At 41.6% G+C, this 20,534-nt stretch overlaps 2 protein-coding genes across 3 annotated transcripts in view; both read right to left on the bottom strand.

The window, feature by feature from the left end:
• Positions 1–20,534, bottom strand: part of NELL1 (neural EGFL like 1) — an 843,592-nt gene that overhangs the window by 260,769 nt on the left and 562,289 nt on the right. The gene's annotated exons all lie outside the window — the stretch shown is intronic.
• LOC311592783 (putative isocitrate dehydrogenase [NAD] gamma 2, mitochondrial) lies at positions 6,103–9,058 on the bottom strand. The gene has a single exon (XM_084773586.1). The coding sequence runs from the start codon at positions 9,019–9,021 to the stop codon at positions 7,864–7,866; it is 1,158 nt and encodes a 385-aa protein (XP_084629712.1). The 5' UTR covers positions 9,022–9,058; the 3' UTR covers positions 6,103–7,863.

Raw genomic sequence — 20,534 nt, 5'->3', positions numbered from 1 at the left:
AGGCATTCAATATTTGCAATTGTGAAAAGTATACTTCTGTGACTAATTAGTAATTCTTTGTTTAAGGTTATTCTTTCTCTTCTTATAATATATTATAATTTTTATGAAAATATTAACTCCGTATAAGCAAGGCCAACGTTTTCCTCCCTAGATAAGTTCCTTACTTAGCATGAAAACATTTATAATGACTTGATCTTAGGGCATTTTATGAGAAATAGAAAAAATACCAGTTTTATATTTAGACATATGACATCCTGTCTTTTGTGACAGTGTTCATCATGTGTGTGTATAACTAGACATTTGAATTGAGCACAACTTGAAATGAAGTGTTATCAGCAGACATTTGTACTCAGTTGAGTGTTAAGCATTTGTAAAAGTGATAGTAAGCCTCAGTTTTTCTTTCTAATTGCCTTGATGAGCTAGAGGCATTTTCCCCACTTCGCACACACTCCTTTCTTTTTAACTCAGGCTTCCCAGAAAAATTGCAGATGTAATAGCTATACTTTCCACCATGGTAAAGAAATTCTTCATGGTGGGAAGATCCCTCTGTTACTTCAAATTCCAATGTTACGCATGTTGTCAGGAAGCTCCAAGGACCAGACATCCCCCTTCAAAATCCTTCTGGCTATACAGTCAGCTCCTGCCAAAGCTGAGCCTGCACTGATACCGCCAGTGTTCGCAAGTTCAATGCTGACCCTCACTGGACACTTTCTTCCAATTCCTCCTCTGATCTGTGGTAATTACGATTACACTATTGCGTCCACCTCATGTCATCATTTAGGATTATTTTAGTCCTGAAGATGACACTTGGAGCCCTGGGAGCTGGGAACATTTCCTGGGACTAAAGATATGCACAGCCCTCTCTTTCTCCTTCTACTTTCTACTCTTTTGAGTTGCAGGGCCTGCACCACTAATTCCAGCTTAGCAATCCTCCCATGTAAGTAGCACATCATCTCTGGTCCAGGTTTGTTCTCTTTTTCTCAGATATTACTTCAAAAGAAGAATTTGTATCCTTGATTTTTTTTTATTTGTATGGGTTGAAATGGGGGCCTGTGTAATGTGTGTGTATGTGTGGGTGTGTGTGGATGTGGGCCGTGTGGTGGGGAGGTTGTGTGAGTATGGGGGTTGCATGTGTAAGGAGGATTATTGGGGTGTGAGGTGTGCATGAACCGTTACCATAGCACCCCTAAGATGATCAGATGTTCTTCTTCTGACATGTGTAGATCCTGGTTTTCAAACTGACGTCCACAGGCTTGAGGATAAATACCTTCACACACTAAGCCCTCTCTTTGGATCCTAGCTTGATGTTTTTGAAATGTCACTGTCTTCAACACTTGATGCTCAACTCAGGAAGCAGGATGGTCTAATATGTCTGGAAATTCTACTTTCCTCTTTCTGTACATCAGTAACTATAATTTCAGAGATAAGATCTAGTAGTGAAAGTTAAATACTGGTGTGTACTCTAAGCTTTAATCAATCCGGTTTCTGTAGTGGCCACACAAATAGCCCTGAGTGAGACACTGGACTTGTTATACTCGAGTCATTATATAATAATGTGAGAATTATATGACTAACATACAGTAAACTCTTAGAAGAACACAAGACATATAGTAAATGTTTAAATACACCAGCATTCAATGTGGGCCACACAAGGAAAGAAGCTATAGAGAAACAGGCACCGTTAGATTTGAGATAGCGCTGGTGTTCCTCAGGCTCCGTACTACATGGGAGCAAGGCCAGTCACTCTGCTTTCCTGTCCTGCAGATTCTGGAAGACAGCTCTAGACATTTCCTTCATTCTACATGTACTGATAAAATTGTCCCCACATGGAAACATGGACCTATAGCTAAAAAGAGTCTCCTTCACATAAAAAATGAGAATTCACCAATCTGAAATGTTCATGATCACCCAAGGATGATAACTCTAGAGCTACCTGGCCTCAACTCATGTTGGTGATGCTGAAGGCAGATTTCTTAGTGTCTCCGCTTCTCAATTTTCTCCTCTGTTAAATGATGAGTGTAATAATAACCCTGGAGTAAGGTTTACATGAGACTTAATAAGTGCTGACTATGCAGGATAAGAAATGGAGCACAACAGACAAAATGTAACACATAAACTGTGATTATTACCTTCAACCTAATAGTAGATGTGCACAACCCATACAAGCAATATTATGGTCAATACAAGGACTAGAAGGTCAGCAAGAAATGTCCTCTAACCCCAAAGAGTATGTGATACATTAAGACTATTACCAAATAGATGAGTTGTTCTTGAAAGACAAAATGTAAGGTGAAGGAGTTCAAACCTGTGATGTTAGTAGAGGGTTTTTGTTTGTTTGTTCTGTTTTTTTTAAATGAGTATGGACTGTATAATATACTATATACAGTAAGAACAGTTATGAAACAATCAAAAAAGACATATTTAAAAGTTACATTCAAAATATTTAGTTCATTTGTATTTGACAACTTTGAAGAAAATACTATCTATCCTGTCTAGGTGAGTCTAAAGTTTTGTACCTAAATCATTCTCTATCTTATCTTGTATTTATCAACTTAAAAAACATCTTTCTAGATCTTCAATCTTTTTCTTAAATCCTAAACAACTTAAACCTAACTGTAAAACTGTAAGTATCTACTTTCAATCCTATCAGAAACTTGAGAAGGAATAAAATCATTACTTACATAGCAAGTACAGGCAAGCAGCCTCAAAAACTAATCCTTAGTTGGCAAAAGCATAGAGAAAAATGGGGTGGCTGGAGTTGATTATGGAGCAGAATCCACAGATCCTAAAGCTAAGTAAGAGATGACAGGGAAATAGGGAAATCATAAGAGCAGTGCCTATCACAAGCAGGGCAGGCACAAAAATGAATGATCATGGTAACAGAGTATGTTTCCAAATATGGCCACATATCACTTTGTATTCCACTGGACTCTGTGCAATAAGGCCTTACCGCTCCCCCAGACCCCAGTGCTAACCCTCACCCTCTAACCATTCCCTATTCTTAAATCTGCTGTTATCTCTGCTGTGTTCTTATCATCATAATGTGGAAGTGGCAGGCTTGAGACATTTTTCAAGGCTAAACCTTAAGACATCTACAGCCTCGGTTTTTCAGCTTAGAAACAAGATGGCATCCTATGAAGAGACCCAGTTATCTCAGATTTTCATGTGGGATTCTGGATGCAGCCATTACTGTTAATAACCAGGAAGCCATCTTGGGTGTCCCAGACATTCCAGACTCCCTTTAACCTATAGCACTATAAAAAGGAAGCCATCTTGAGAGCCCCCGCTATTCCCAATACTCCCTTTAACCTACAGAACCATTACACAATCCTTTGTCCTATACCACTAGGTGTGGGATATCATTTAGCAATAGACAATCAAAGAATTTTTTTCTTTTTCTGTTTCTCTTTCTTTCTTTCCTTCTTTCCTTCCTTCCTTTATTTCTTTCTTTTTAAATTCTTCTCTCATACAAAACATTCCAACCATAGCCTCCCCTCTCTGTACTCCTCCCAGTCCCCTCCACCAAAGGAAATTTTTATAGTTCCATGAAGGTAACTTTGACCTTCTTAAACAAACAGACCATAGATCAGAGATGTTAAGCAACTCACCCAATGTCAAAACATCTACTGTGTAAGGCAGACGAGAGATGAACATCAACTCTAGTATTTGCATGGATGATTTGTAAGATCACAAGCTGGTAAGAATGAGGTAAGTAAGAGAAAGGCAGAGAGCGCGGCTGCTGTTCTTAATATCCTGGGAATAGAAGCAAAGCTGAGTGGCTGTTAAAAATAAAATGAGATGCCGGGATGAGTGCAGAAAGAGGAGATGGTCAAGCACAGTGAAGCCAACTCAGGGGGTATAGTCTCGGCCTGACAGGTACCTGTCTCACTGCCCTTTGTGTTCCAGCATTCTTTAGAAGAGAACAGTCAAGGAAAGGCCTGGTTACATATTATTATTATTTTTTTTTACATATTGTATCACCCTTCTCCCCCCAAAATGTTTGTTTATTATATTGCATGTATAGGTAAAGTTGAAGGCTACTGTTCCAGAGTGGAGAGCTATATGGTAAAATCAGTACAGAAGCGTTTTCTGTGGAATGACTTATGTAACCAGGATTTTAAATCACTTATAGCAGTGTTCTTTGTAAGAACCTCAACAAGTGTGTCTGCTACTTTTTAAACTTTTTAAATTAATTTATTCCAATTACAACTCAATTGTTATCCCACCGCTTGTATCCTCCCATTCTCCCCTCCCTCCCACTTTCACCCTACTCCCCTCCCCTAGGTCTATGACCGAGGGGGACCTCCTCCTCCACTATATGGTCATAGGCTATCAAGTCTCATCTTGAATACCTGTTTATTCTTTCTCTGAGTGCCATCAGGCCTCCCCACCAAGGGGAAGTGGTCAAACATGGGACACCAGAGTTCATGTCAGAGTCAGTCCTCGTTCTCCACATAACTGTGGAGAATGCTATTCTTATCTAACACAGTACATGGGGACATAGCTTTATTAGAGCACTTGCCTATCATGTATGAGGCACCTGCAAAAGAAAAAATTATGAAAATAAAACTTTTTAGTTTGATGTTGTTTTATTCCAAGTTAGAACTATAACTATAACTGAGTATCACATTTATAATATTTGGGCTTTTGTATACTGTCTATGGGCAAATAATGAGTTGTGATGTTAAAAGCAGGTAACGGTGTGGCAAGGTGGCAGAGGCTGTGTGGAAGGCAGAGGCTGTGTGGAAGGCAGAGGCTGTGTGGTAGGCAGACCCTGTGTAGAAGGCAGAGCAAGGACTTCCTGAGATCATCCTAGCTGATTAAAACATGCTCTGCCTGCCACACGGTGTATTCTGAAGGGTGTCTGCCTTGTAGCATGTGATTTGTTTTACTCTGAAATTTATAAAAGAATGAAGTTGTCAAAAAAAAAAAAGAAAAGAAAAAGAAAAAAAGAAAGGCCTCAGAGAGGTTTGTAGATGAAAGTCAGCCATGGGTGTCTTGCAATAAATTGGTTCTTCTGGTTGCCAGCACTTGTCTGTGACAGGAACCTTCCACTCACTCACTCCCTGTTTCCTTCCATAAATACTTAAGAGTGAGTATGAATGAGGAACCTGTCCCTGTGTTAGGTCCTGACTCCACAGTGATGGATTCCTCAATCACTCCTACAGCCTAAGGCACATTGCATTATGTGTGCTTAGCTGGCTTTCTCTAAGGGACAAAAGGAAGCCACTGAATGGGGAGTCTTGAGTAAGAAGGTGACTTGACTCTATTTTGTCTCAGAAAGAATACATCAGGTGCACTGCAGGAAACAGAAGAAAGGAAACTAAGATATAGGTGTAGACACAGGTTAACAGGGAATATTTTAAAGTAAAAGATACCAGGTAGCTTCTAATACACACACATGCATTTTTATACAAATATGTACCTATGCGTGTGCAGAAACAGAGACACACACACAAATGTATACCACATGCACACATACAAAAAAAAAGGGGGAGGAAAGAAATAAAAAGGAGAGAGAATCAGAGGACTTACTGAAGATAGCGTGCTTTCCTGGTTGAATGTGTGTTACGGGGATGCTAATCTATACAGGACACCTTTCATAGCCACCTGATTCCCCTTCAGGACCATCACTTGCCACAGCATGTAATGGGCAATAATGAAGATGCTGACTTTTGAAACCTACTAGATGCTATGTGATGGATGCCCAAAACGTAGCCCTCTCTTTGCCTTTTCAGCAATGCTATGGCAGGGGCACCACTATTATTGCACTCAATATATAGGAGTAGCAAACCATTGTCCAGTGTTTCATTAATTCAAAAAATGTGTATTACATATCTTCTGGGTACCAGTCATTATGGTAAAGATACGGAGAACAAGAAAGAACAACTCTGTTCCACCTGCCCTAGAGATACTCAAGTGGAAGAGCCTAACAGTGAAAATGGTGAATGACAGTAAAGGATGAAACTTGTTACTTCCAGACTCTGGGAAGGTGTCAGGGGACACACATTTCTAACCTGGGGATAAACTTTAGCTCAAATACGCCATAACCACATCCCACTGCTAACCATAAGCTGGCATGTAGGCATCTGTCTGCAGCTGAACTAGCTGTTCTCAGAATAAATCCCCAGGATTACCTAATTGCTCTTGTCTCCTTGATGAAAGACCTTGACTCAAGCAACTTACAATAGCAAGGGTTTATTTTGGCCTACATTTCAAGTCTAATCATGATGGGGGAGATTAGTGGCTGGGGCATGAGGTGGCTGGTCACACTGCACCTGCAGTCAGGAAACAGAGTATAACGAATGCCTACGTTCAGTTCATTTTCTTCTTTCTAGTTGTCTGCCAGTTACGATGAGTCTTCCCACCTCAATTTACCTACCTTAGACAGTCATCATGGACCCACCTAGAGGCTAATCGAGATAGTTCCTCACAGGGCTGTACAAAGCCTTGTCTTCTAAGTGAGCCTGGGTCTTCTCGTGTTCAAAATTGGTGTTAACCACTACGTAACTCTAGTGTTCAGAAAAAGGGTCAGAAGTAGGGAGTGGGTTAGTTAATTTGGCCACAGTGGCACAATAGGTTGAGAAGGTGGGGTAAATCCTTGCTCTGTTCACCAAACAACGCCACTGGTATAGGTCTCGATCATGCAAGAGGTGGGCTACCAACCAAAACTTCTCCAATTGTTTTCAAATTTTCCACTTGGCTGCCTGCCTTCTTCAGGAACTTTCTCTTCGTCAAGCAAAATCTTTCAACTTGCCTGGCCATGGGCATATGCATCATTAAGATAGGTGTGCCAACACCTGTCAGACCTTTTCATGGTCCCAGATTCAGAACTTTAATGTGTGATAATGAAATATGCAGGTTTCCACAGCTGAAGGGTGAGATATGAGAACACTGGAGATCTCTCTGCTTTCCTCAGTCTCACTCCATCCATATGCCATTCCTTCTGGTAAAATTATTGTGAGCTTGTATAATCATTTTGACATTTTCTACTTAAGAACTTATTTCAGATACTAATAAGGTTTTTATTTTGTTTGTTTGCGTTACTCCCGACTACAACTTAAAAAGTACTGTAAATTAAAAAAAAAAAAAGGCAGATATTTAAGTTAGCTCCTGGCTTTCAATTTTTTACATCCAGTTTTTCATAGCTGGAAAATAAACCGCAAGAAGCTGCGAATAACCGAGTGTGTGGCTTGTATTTCAACATCCTATTTATATAGCATAGCACTATGAGTACTGTGACTATGAAGGGATTTGATAGACACAGTTTGTAGTACAACTGAAGGAAGTGTAAGTGTTCTTTCTAGGAGGGAACTCATGTACCATCAGAGACCACAGGGGATTCCTAACACAAATATCCTAAAACACCATCAGAGGGAAAGAGGTCAGTGTAGGTGTGGGAGCCTTCTGCACTACTTCAGCTTCATTAATTAAAAGTATAATATACACTTAGCAGACAACCTTTATTGTATGATTAACTCATTAAGAACATCTACAGGAAAGCAAGATGCCTGTCTAAGTTGGGTTACTAAATTTCAGTGGCTCAGGAGAAAAGTCACCTTTTTTTTTAAGGTTCTGAGAAAGCCCCCAGAACTGCAAAAAGAGTTCTGATTTATTACCAAGTAATATCCCAGAGAGATGAGAGTGTTGGAATACACTTTCGGGAAAATTCCTGTTGGTCTCTATTGCAATAAGCATTGTTAATTCAAGTCAGCAATATTTACTGCATTTCAATTTAATGGAAAAAAAAATCAACAGTGGTCCCCATCGCCTTCCCTTCCAGTGAGTTGTTGATTCTCAGTTCACACTGGCTGGAGTTTCAGATGGGGTGAGTCAAGTGTGGGGCAGTAAGATGTTTGCATTTCAACAGTGCCTATGGCGTTTCATATAGTCCAGGATGTAATCTACAATGCCTGACGTGGTACCCTGACCGCCCATGTCTGGTGTGTAGATGGCTTTGTTTTCTAAGGATGCCATGATGGCAGTGCGGATGGGGGTGGCGTAAGAGTGGAGATCAAGGTAGTCCAGCATGATACAGCTGGTCAGCAGCATGGCGACAGGATTGGCAATGTTTCTGTGAGCTAACTCTTGACCTATTGTCTTTGAACCCATCTCAAATATTGCATATGAGTCACCATAATTGGCTCCGGGGACAAGTCCGGATCCTCCAACCAGCCCTGTGCAGACACTGTTGATAATGTTGCCATAGAGATTGGGCATCACCATGACATCAAACTGCTGGGGATTGGATACCAACTGCATGGCGGTGTTGTCTATGATCTTACTCTCTAAGGTGATCTGAGGGTAGTGGGCTGCCACATCCTTACAGCACTGAAGGAAGAGCCCATCTCCCAGTTTCATGATGTTGGCTTTGTGAACAACTGTCACTTTTTTGCGCCCCATCTTCTGAGCCAACCTGAAGGCGTACTCAGCAATGCGCAGGGACTTGGACCTCGTCACAATCTTTAGACTCTCGACCACCCCTTCCACGCTCTCGTGCTCCAGGTTAGTATACTCGCCCTCTGTGTTCTCCCGAACAACTACGATGTCTATGTTCTTGTGCCGGGTCTCCACACCAGGAAAAGTCTTGAAATGGACTACGCTGGCGTAGAGGTCAAGGATGGTGCGAAACTTGGTGTTGTGAGATTTGTGAGTGGCAGGCAGATAGTGGTTGGTTGCAATGTTGCCCTTCAGAGCAACACGGTTCCGACGGATGGCCATCAGAGCATTGTGGATCTCCTCCTCGTTAGATGTGGAGGTCACCCACACTTCTTCAAAGTCCACTGGCACACACTTTGATCGGAATATTCTCTTGACGTGAACCATAAGCTCAGGCCCAATGCCATCTCCAGGAATCATAGTCACTGTGTGTCTTCCACCATATTTAGCAGAGGGAGCCACTGTATGATGTAAGCAGACATTTCTCCAGGGGGTCACAAGCTCGCATACAGCTTCCCTTGCATGGCCAAGAAGAGCAGGTTGGAGAATTGCCTTCACAGAACAGCTGGCGGCTGACAGCATCTCCACTATCACGCCTGTCCCCTTGCTCTTTCTTAGAAATGGCTTCCCCTGGAGTTCTGAAGCAATGATTCCTTCTCGAGTCACAATTCTCTCTCCTTCCTCACATTCTGTTTCACAGGCATTCTGCTCTGTGAATCTAGTAAGAATGCTAGATATGGAAAGATAGGATGTCCACACTAAAAGCTACAGACATTTTGGGGTTGGGTAATAATTCACACATCACATTATATGTACTGTGCTCTGTAAATATGATTTTTAGAATAATGGTTTCTTGGTTGAAAAACAAAATTTCTTCCTCTCTCATACATATTACATCCCAACCACAGTTCGGTCCCTCCACTCCTCCCAGTCCATTTCCCCAACCACACCCCTCTCCAGACCTACTCCCTGTTTCCCTGTTTCCCTGTTTCCCTCTTAGTGCAGCAGGCAGAGAGCGTCAGTCTCATCTTTTGAAAATTTAATACATGGAGACATTGCATTTTTGTCATATCTATCACCTCGACCTCCCTCCAGCTCCTGCCAGGCTTTCCCAACACATCTCCCCTCAAACCCCGTGTCCTTTTAAAGTAATCACTAACCTACCAGCTCTGATTAGCACTTCCCGTATGTGCCTGGGTGAAGAGTCAGCATGCAACAACACACCGGTGCCACATCCCTAAAGAAAACAGACCCTCTTTCCCACAAGCCTGTGTCTGGGGAGCTCACAGGCACCAGGGCAGACCCACTATTGTCTTTTAAATATGTTGATGTTCAGAGACCGGTGCCTCTTATCTCAACCTTGGCCAGAGAAACTTCTTTTGACAGTAGCTAGTGTTTAGTGCAGAGACTCATTACTAGTTACAATACTGAGAATAAATGACTCAGAATATAGAGCCGTAGGTGGGATGACTGCATCAACTTCCTCTGACTTGAAAGACAGGGAACATATAAAAATGAGTCAGAAAGACCATAAGAGCCAGAGGATGGAGAAGAAAGCTGTGAAATGCCGTGTTCTGGACATTTCACGACTGCTGCGCGCATAATTTAATTTGTTTAAACTGGACTTTATTTTCCAATAATTACAGAGTCACAGAAGACTTGGGAGGAAGATACTGGTACTCCTGAAATACCCAGGGCATGCATGGCATCAGCACATATTTCTCCATGGCCAGCATCCTGCCTGTAAATGATATATATTTAGTAGCTGATGACTGACCATTGGAAATCCTTTGTCACTCATAACTATGGTTTGCTTTAAGGTTTTCTTCCAAGCTTATGACTGATATATATTTGCACAAATATATAATGACATGTATCTGTTGTTGGAGTGTCATAATTGAGTTTCTCATTTAACACATTATCAGAAAAATGCTGAGTAAGAAATGCAATGCCTTAGACTACATATGTATTTATGGTATAACCATCCCTGGATCTGACAGAAAAATATGTTTTAATAATGTAGGTTCATCCTGAAATGCAAGAGCCACTGGGCTAAGAAATGGCCCTAACAGGATGAGCAGCAACATCAGGGTGAGGCCAGAGATACAAAGAATAATGCTTCCAGAGAGATTTAGCTCAGCAGGTCTGGGCTAGGCCTGGGGACACGGAGCATAGTTCTGAATGTATTTAACAGACTGGAGGAAAGATGTGCAGTCGATGAAAGAATGGGCAGCATTGGAAGAACAGTAACAGGGTGAAGAAAGATTATCAAAATGAGCTCAGTTGCAGTATGCTATGTCTCTGAAGCCTGGAGGACATCCACACAATGACCTCCAGAGAGTGCCATAATAAATGAGTCTGCAGCCATTGATGAGAGATCATAAGTGATGATATAGATTTAGGAGTCATCAACATAGCAGACAGTTACACAGGACTGTGAACAGTAGCCTAAAGCAGAGGATTCCAACTTTGATTTTGCTATTACAGATGACAAATGACATTACAGGAGATGACCCCATGTAGGCACACATGTATACATATACATTTGCACACACACACACACACACACACACACACACACACACACACACACGTAGTAGACCGAATAGAACAAAAGGTTTCTAAATTGTTTTGTAGGAACTAGTAACAAAAAGTAAAACTGTACTGGCAAATGATTATGAAATCTCTTTATTGGCTTTAAACCACATCACTTTAAAGGGAAAATGTAGGTGCAATTCTACTAATATTAAAACTGCATTGAACTATAAATCAAAGATACAATTCAGGTCTCTCCAGGTAATATAAGAAGAGCAGCAGGCAGTAACCCAGACTAAGAAAAATAATTATAACCTCAGCATCAAAATGTATGGAAGTTGTATTTCCATGTAGTTTTTATGCTAATATTATGAGGCACAACTGAGTGGACCTCTCACTTGGATGACTGCTTTACTCCTGATGTGAAAGTTTGAAGGGCTTTATGGTACCCTCACTCTTCTTTCTATCCTATGAGGAAACAGGTGAATATACCTGTTTCTTTTCTTGTTTAACGTGTAAAAAAAAAACTCAAGGAAACAAATACACCTATAAATTCCCAGTTCACAGACTGCAGCCTATCAGAATGGTTGAAATGTTAAAAAAAAAAAATCTTTATTAATTCTATAAGAACTTAACCCACTGTATTTTGAACATTTTCCTCCCTCCCCTTACAGATTCACCACCCAACTTTGTGTTCACTCAACCCGTTTGGTCCTAGCTGCAAGGGCTGAATATGCGGACCCTCCAGGGGCTGCACCTTAAAGATCACTAACTCTCCCCTTCCATGGCTACCAGTAGCCTACCGTCTCTAAGCTGGTGATGGGACTTTGTGCTCACCACATCTCCCTCTATGCTAGTTCTGTTTTTCTGGCTTCACCTTGCACAGACCTTGTGCATGCTGTCACAACCACTGTAAGAAATGCTACGACTACAATAACAATAGATCGTAGGCATTTCGGGAAACATGCGCCAATAAGTTATGAACAAGCCGCCGTCAATCCAACCCAAGATATTGTCCTGAAATCCAGTTGAAGAAATGTTGCATCCTATGAGAGTATTTCTGGGGTGAGTCTGAATCGTTGAAAAGGGGAACCACTCACAAGCAGTTACAAAAAGTGCAGCGTTGTTAGGCCGTAGCTGATTGTGACCCAGTAATAATGTCATGCCAGTGGGGTCAAGAAATCCTTGGCTGGGATTAGGTCTGCAGAGACAGCATAAGAAAGAGATGACAGTAATGACGGGGACTGTCAGTATCTGAAGTCTTAGAGGAAGATAACTAAAGAAGAAATGTACTGGCATGCTGGACATGCAGAGAGAGGCCACTGTCATCTAAAGCAGGTGACATGTCCATGGACTGGAGAGTTAACACTGTCACAATCCTGTACAGAGGAAAGCATGATCAGTAACAGCAACCAGTGGCAACCTAAACAATGAAGGCAGATTAATGTTTAAGAACATGGGATCCAGAGCCAACCTGCCTGTCTCTTCTGGTGTGTGTGTGTGTGTGTGTGTGTGTGTGTGTGTGTGTGTGTGTGTGTGTTTGCGCGCACGCGCCTTATATTTTATTCATTTATTTTTGCACGTGGATGTGTATCTGTGGTGTATGTCATGTGTATACACACATGCTCATGTGTGTGACACCTGTGTGAGAAAGTACATGTGCATATGAGTGTGTGTGTGTGTGCAGAGGGCAAAGGGTAAAGACATTGAGAGTCTGTCAATCATATCTTACCTTATTCAGTTAAGCTGGGCTTCTCAGTTGAACACAAGCTTCTCAATATGGCAAACTGGCTAAGCCAGCTTGCTCAGGGATCTGACCTACTTTAAGAGCACTGTAATTAACAGTTGAGCTGTCACACTCACCTAGCATTTACATGGGTACTAGGGATCTGACCAATCCTTACCTTTGTTTGGCAAGGGCTTTTATCCACAAAGACACCTCCCTGGTCCTCCACCTTAGTTTCTGAGACTAAAGAAAGCTAACTCTCTCAATGAACCCGAGTCTCATCAGTACAGGCAGATGGACAACAGTACAGCAAGCACCAGGAATCTGTTTGTCTCTCTCCAGCTCCCTATAGCACTGAACTTATAGGTATGCATCACCGCAGCTGGCTACCTACATGGGTGCCAAGGATCTGAATGCAGGGCCTCGCGCTTGCACAGCAAGCACATCACAGATGGAGCTGTCTCCCAGCTCTCACCACCGCACTCTCTTCAGATTGTATGACTGCTTTTAGAACCTGCATTCCAGTGAGAAGAGAAGCGTAAAATAAAAGTGGATACACAGATGGCAGACTGATAAGCATGCAGATCTCCTAACACTACAGTAAAAGTTCCATGAAACAAATACAAATACATTGACCTTCAGAGAATTTGGATTCCAGACAGACTGATATATGTATATACATAATAACTTATATATAATAACTTGTATATAATAACGCATATATACATGTAATGAATAAATGTGTGTAGAGATGTGGTACTAAACGGTCCTTAGTGACAGGGCTGGGATGACACCTCTATGTACTTGGAAGGAATGCACAGGAGAGGAACTTCAGTCCAACCATAAGGAATGACAAGTAGCAGAAGGTACAGATAGGGAGAGAGGCTTTCTGAAATGCAGACATAATTGAAAGGCCTATAGGGTGCACTAAGTGTTCCTGGTTGGCTGGGTTTATGTGGGAAAATAGGTACAGGAAAAAAAGGGGAAATAATTGGGGTCAGAGATTAGGCATCTTCAACGGCAAACTTATGATCTCTATGATACCCTGAGGGCAGCATGAAAGGATTCAGGAGTAAAAATGAAAGGCTTTCAGTAATACAATTTTAAAAAGGAAAGCACGCATTAGAAAGAGTAAAAGCGACAGAAAACCTCAAGGGTTATGGTGACTTTATAACAAGACTTACCTTGATACAAGCAGAAAAATTTAAATCCATACACATACGCATGCACAGGTGCACATACACACAGAGACAGAGAGACAGAGACAGAGAGAAAATGTGTTTGAAGTTCATTTGATGTTGTTGAGACCCAACTCATTGATAATATTGCTTTACATTTTCCCAAAACAACACAGTCTGTTGCATTACACATTAACACAATGCCTTGATCTCTTACATAGATCCTGCCTTTAACAAAAGTAAGGTGCTAAGGGATAGTAATTATTCCTTATAACTGAAAAACAAACACACACACACTGGGCTTTGGTCTCCTCACCCTAATGTGTGCTCTTCTCCCACATTGTGCAGCCTTCTTCAGGGCTGTGATGTCAAGACGGGCTATGCCCCACCCATGAGATGGGAAGCACGAGTCACAACAGCAAGTGCACATATCACTATAGCAGACTTTCAAGCCTTTGCAAAGCATGCTGGTAATTATGCAGAACTACCAGTATCTGCAAACACATATCTAGGTAAAGGGTCCTTTAAAAGCATGTCCTTGCAATAACCCTATCACAAAGACCCACGGAAGTTCTATTTCTCTCTTTTCTTCGCCCCCTGTTGTTTAAGTTCGCAAATATACAAGGGTCATGAGAATTACTGAGGATAAAAGTGTGAAAATTGGAAAGCCGATAAAGGGATGTTGCCTATTCCATAGACATTGAAAGTCAAGAGAAAAGCACAGCACTGGAAGAAAAGAAAATAACTGGGTTTACAACACAAAAGGAAATCCTAGGGACTGGCAGATGGAAGTGAGGGAAGTGTGACCTACAGTCTGTTTCAGAGATATATATCCAATCAGTTGCTCTTCAGTCGGCCCTCGCAGATGGCTGTGGCCCCACCAGCCTAGGAAAAGATGGGAGTTTGATTTTTGGTCCTAAGAAACACTGCGTACAAATGAATACACGCTCTATATTGACTATCAGTGAAAGAAGAAAGCCATATTGAGTGCTATAATATGGCTATCTCTGCCTGGGCAAGAGTATTGAAGAGGATTTTCAACAACCCCCACCCCCAAATCTAAAATAAAATACCAACAATCAGGTATTTTCCAAGAGAAGAGCCCCCAGCTGAAGTTCATGATCAAACTGCACACCAGAGATGAGTGGGCCTAGCTCTTAAATATGAGTGAAAAGCCAGGGGGAGCATTGGTGGGAAACTTCTAAATTAAAAAGCTGAAAACAAAGCAACTCAACAGGCAAACATCACTAGGGAGGCACAAGAACCAACTTCATGTATCATTGCTAATGATTTCAATGAAGAGGAAAAGAACAAAAGACTCATGAAACAAAAATGGTATGCTCTGAGAAACAAAGATGGCGAGAAAAAAATAGTGCCCTGATACAGAAGATATCAACAGAACTAAAAGAAAGGAGAAATTGTTGGAAAGGAAAATGAGAAATGTCCACATAAGAAGATGCACATAAGCATGAAAGCTAATAAGAAAACTGCAAGACCCGGCATCAATGTCATAAGAGTGTTAGCAAATGGAATGGAAGGCAAATCATGTATAGGCCAAAGAATACAGAATTCACCAAAGTCACATTTAAAGTTTATGAGTTTCAAAGTGAAATAGTTCACTGAATATCTATCAGAACGAAGGAAAGTGAAACTACTTTGTTCTAGTTTCATTTCCACTGCTGTAATTAAAAAAAAAAAATCCTGACAAAAGCAGACTAGAGGAAGAAAGTGTTTATCTGGTTTACAATTCCAAGTTGCAGTCCATTGTTTCAGGAGAGTCAACATCACATGCACAATCAAGAGCAAAAGGATAAACACCTCCTTGCTTGCTTGCTTCCTCTCAGCTACCTTTTTTTTCTTCTTCTTCTATTATTCAGGACTTCCTACATAAGAAAACCACAATGGCCTGCATTTTTACTATATCAATTAAATATTAAGATATTCCATTGCAGATATGTCCATGGGGAAACCTAATATAGAAAATAATTAATGGGCATTCTCTTGCCAGATGATTCTAGGCTGTGTCAAAGCGAGCAGCGCACCATGTCACTATGGAACCTAAAGGAAAGGCAATAAGAAATACATTGGGTTTCGGCAACATCATAGCCTAACTAGAATGATGCCTTAAACATCTCAACAAGAAGCTGATTTATAGAGTGGCATCCTTTTTTTAAAGCACTAGTCTTATCTCGCTCATTATCTTCCAGGTTTCTAAGCAACCCATAAATATTCAGTAAATATTTTTTTTAGAGAGAGAGAGTCTCAACACTTCCCCAACCAGTAATACAAGGAAGAGCAGAGACAGTGTCCCAAAACAAGGGCTCCCTTCCACAGGGAGAGCAAGGGGCATCCCATGGCAGGAGCTGGGGAGGGAGCCTAGAAATCAATCACACAGGGGTGGGAGGTGCTTCAGCTAACATTTTACAGGGGATCTATTTCTTGGGTGGGAACTGAATAGTAAATTATGATAAGTACATAATAAATTAATCAAGAAGATGATTGTTTATGGTAAGGGGAACAAAGAGCCTTGCATATGAGAAAAGCAATGTTGTGTCTCCCATAACTTGTTCATGACCACTGCATACCCAGGCCCACTAACCAAACCGCAGAATACTGACCTAGCAAGAGTGTAAAGCAGTAGCCAGCAGCCAAATTAACATATGTAGGGGGAAGTTAACCTACAAATTGTCGAAAATGGAACTATGACAGTGTCTTAAGAAGGTCACTGTTTCGAGACACCAAGGAAGCAGTGAGGGAAGCTGTAAACAGAATTGAACATGGATGCCTCATGGGTAGGAAGTCAGGAACGGCTCCTGGGGGCCCATTTTTAAGTAAAGCCTGTCGAGGCAGTGATGTGTGAGAGTTGAAAGTCACATACGCCCTGGGTTCTAAATCTGGCTGCTTCATTTGCAGCTATTGGAACATGGCCCTGACAAAGCTGTTTATGATGCTTTCGCTTAGAGCTGTGAGTATCTGGCTTGCGCAACATGTTAACCCTTCTCTGCCTCAGTTGCCTCTTCTGAAAGTGAGGGGAATGCCGTCCTCATAGTGACTGGCAAGAATTGAACACGTGCAACTTGAATGTTGCCTAGGTCATATGAATATAGCATTTTGGAGCAGCCTCCGTCCAAACAAATAGGATGAAAACAATATGCTATTTCTTTATATTTGAACTCATCTTGTACAGTTTGGCCCAAATTTAAATTATAATTTAAAAAAATCCAAGAATACAGTAGCATTGTAGTATACTGAATATTTTGATAGCTGAGTACAGCCTATTAGTAACCTCATTTATTATCTATTCACATATACAGAAAATTCCTCTACTTACAGAGTATTGGAAGCACTTAACATCCCACTCTTCCTTCACTTAACAATTTGAGAAATTGATGTAAGGTATTAATATGTCTTCTAGAGGGAAATGAATGAACTCCCACTTATAATCCCCCCTTACCCAGAGAAATTATTTGAAGATCTGTCTTCATATTTTGTGAATGCTGACTAATTTTTAATAATCCTCAAGCCCATGTGAGTATGGGCTAAAATTCATTCACCTAAAGAAAAAGCGAGAGGCCATTCAATAACCCTCAAGACAAAATATCATTTCCCTCCTGCAGATGAGGACGCCGTCTGCTGCATGCTGATTAGCAGTGGCTGGGACGGCAGCTAGAAGACAGAGCTCTCCTTCACTCAGATACTGCTTGGCACGGAATGCCAGAGCGGAGAAATGTGCTTACCCAAGTGATCAACCAAACATGAGTGTTCCATGTGGCTTTCACTTCCTGACTATCAGAGATTGTGTAAAAACAAAAAGACCCCAGGATGCTCTGGACTGCCAACGCACCATGTGTGTGTATCCACACTGCCTGTCACGACATCGCAAGGTCTTCTGCCTGTTCACAGGGACCCCTAATAAAGACGTTCTCATCTGACAGAGGGAGTCTCGGGGACGATGATCTTTCTCTTTCCTGAGGCAGCCTGGAATACTGCCTGTCAAAGATAATTACCAGCAGAACAGAGAACCTAGCACTTGCCTATTACCCTGTTAACACATCCACATAAGCACAGATGAAAGGAACACAAGAGGGTGACACTTGCTAGAGGCCTGGGTTATGGTACCCACTGAGGTCTGCGTGTCAGAAAGTCCAACTAAGCAACTGCTCTCCATCTCTGATGCCCCATATTTGACCATGTCCCTTGGATGCAGGTGCCTGGTGGCACTCAGAGGAAGGATAATAGGTCACCAAGGAGAGTCGATACCCTATGAGCATATACAGGGGGAGGAGGTCCCCCTCAGTCACAGACATAGGGGAGGGGAGTAGGGGGGGAAGCGGGAGGAAGGGAGGAATGGGAGGATACAAGGGATGGGCTAACAATTGAGATGTAATATGAATAAATTAATAAAAAACTGTAAAAAAAATAAAAATAAAAATAAAACAACTGCTCTCAGAGGCAAATGAGATGGCTCAGCTCTTCGGAAATTAATTTCAGCCACAGGTGACAGAGTCAGAGGCTCCTCACACCTATAGGCAAAGCTTTGCCTGCTGCTTGATAGAAATGTTTTTGAAAGTTTTATGTTGGCTCCAACCCTAAGCACAGGATGTGGACTGGGCACTTTGCCTCTGCGCATCTTTCCAGAGAAGTGTCGGTTGCCACAAACTCAATGGTAGAGCCTGGTGTAGTCTGTAAAGGAAAAAGCTCGATTCTCAGTGGGATGCTGTTTGCATGTTGTGTTCTGTGCACAGAAGCTGAAGGAAGAGTGCTGCGCGGGTCCCACTTGTCGTTTGTACGCCTTAATTCTTTATCATATGGAGTCCGGAAGCCCTTTCCTACATGAATATCATATAGGGCACTTCCTTGTTTTTTTCTAGCAGTTTCCGTGTTTCAGGTTTCACACTCAGATCTTCAATCCCTTCAGAGTTAGTTTTTAACATCTCGATCAAAAGATGAATGGCGAAAGTTACATGTACTCATGCATAGGTCTTTGGTTTTGTTCCATTGGACTACATGTCTGGTTCTGTGACAGCACCGTATTGTTTTTATTGCTATGACTCTGTAATATATCTTGAGACCTGGTCTGGGAATCCCTCCAGCATTGCTGCATTGCTGCTTTGCTCAGGATTGTTTTGGCTACTGGGAGACTTTTGTGGTTCTGTATGAGCAATAAGCTACTAAGGAATCCTGACAGTGCGAGAAAGAGTCTTCCCCAGGGAAGAACACATCAACTGGTTTTCCAATACCATTTCAAGGAAAGCCTTGAAAACATATACATACAAGTAATATATATAGACTGCATAGACTGTATTTATATAATTAGAGATATACATTAAGTATGTGTAAATATGTTTATAACAATCAAAAATGGTTTCCTCATTTATAAGAAAGCAAATGGGGAGGGAGAATGTGAGGATATAGGTGATGGGATAACAATTGAGATGTAATCTAAATAAACTAATAAAAAAAGAGAGAGAGATGGAAAAAAGGGAAAAAAAGAAAGCAAATGAAAGAAGGGAAGAAGGGAAAGGGGTAAAATGATACACACACACACACACACACACACACACACACACACACACACACACACACACACATAAGCAACCAAATGGAAAAAAGAAAAGAAAGGAAGGAAGAGAGAAAATAAGGAAGCGCTGAGTCAACAATTGGAATGAAGGGATGGAAGTAGGAAGAGAGATAAAGAGAAAGGAAAATGAGGGGGAAAGAGAGAAAGAGAGAAGATGGAGGGAAGAGAGGAAACACAGGAAAAAAAAGAAGACAGAGGAAGGAGACAGTGGGCAGGGGAGAGAAGGAAGATGGCCCCACCTCCCAGGTACATTCCTACACCTTTGTGACAGAAGTTGGTAAAAGCAATGTTGTGGAATAAATCTTTCAGGGAGCATTTCACAACGACTCTGCTTGGTTTGGGTAATGCACAACCTTCTTTTAAAAGGCACCTGGCAGCCTAGGACCTCCTCCGCATGCACTTGGCACCCACTTCCTTCTTTAAACAATTCATTTAGCAGCCTGATATCAACCTAGCACCCCCATCTGCATCATACTGCATGCACATTGCTCTCCAAACAGTAGAATATTGTTTTCCCATTATTAGCCACCATAAAGCATATATTGTAGGCCCAGTTGTGCCTAGGTAAGAGGGACTGGAGGCTGGCACAGCCTAAACTATTTTGGATGCATGTGCTATAAGACAATTCTGTCTTCTAAGTGAACTTTTGTGGCAAGTCTCTCACTGACCATCTCATGCGTATGCATTACTGGTGTTCTCGTGATTATTGATACATGTGTTGGGTTTGAGGCTTATGCTTTAAGTCCTAGCACTCAGGAGTCAGACACAGCCAGATCTCTGTGAGTTCCAGACTATCCTAATCTACATAGTGAGTTTCAATCCAGACCATATAAGGAGAATCTGCATTAAAAAACAATCAGATGCATTGAGAAGGGGTGCGCATAGTAGAGATGAGGTTACGTAATTGAAAGCTGTCACTCAGAAGAGAGAAGCATCTCAACAAGCTTTAGTGATGAACTCATCCTTCCAAGCCGTTGAGTCCTCTCTCTCATGTGGCCTGTCACTCAGAGCAGTGTCTCACCTGTTCTATCGCTTTTTGAATAAAATGTTTTGCTTACCTCTGCAAGGTCTCTTA

This window comes from Acomys minous (assembly GCF_964271855.1).
Source record: "Acomys minous genome assembly, chromosome: 2".
NCBI classification, from domain to species: domain Eukaryota; kingdom Metazoa; phylum Chordata; class Mammalia; order Rodentia; family Muridae; genus Acomys; species Acomys minous.
Note: the sequence above shows the minus strand (reverse complement) of the source record. Positions and strands in the feature narration are given on the sequence as shown.

Coding starts and splice junctions, on each gene's coding strand:
- LOC311592783 (XM_084773586.1), bottom strand. CDS start 9,021: ATGCTGTCAGCCGCCAGCTGTTCTGTGAAGGCAATTCTCCAACCTGCT.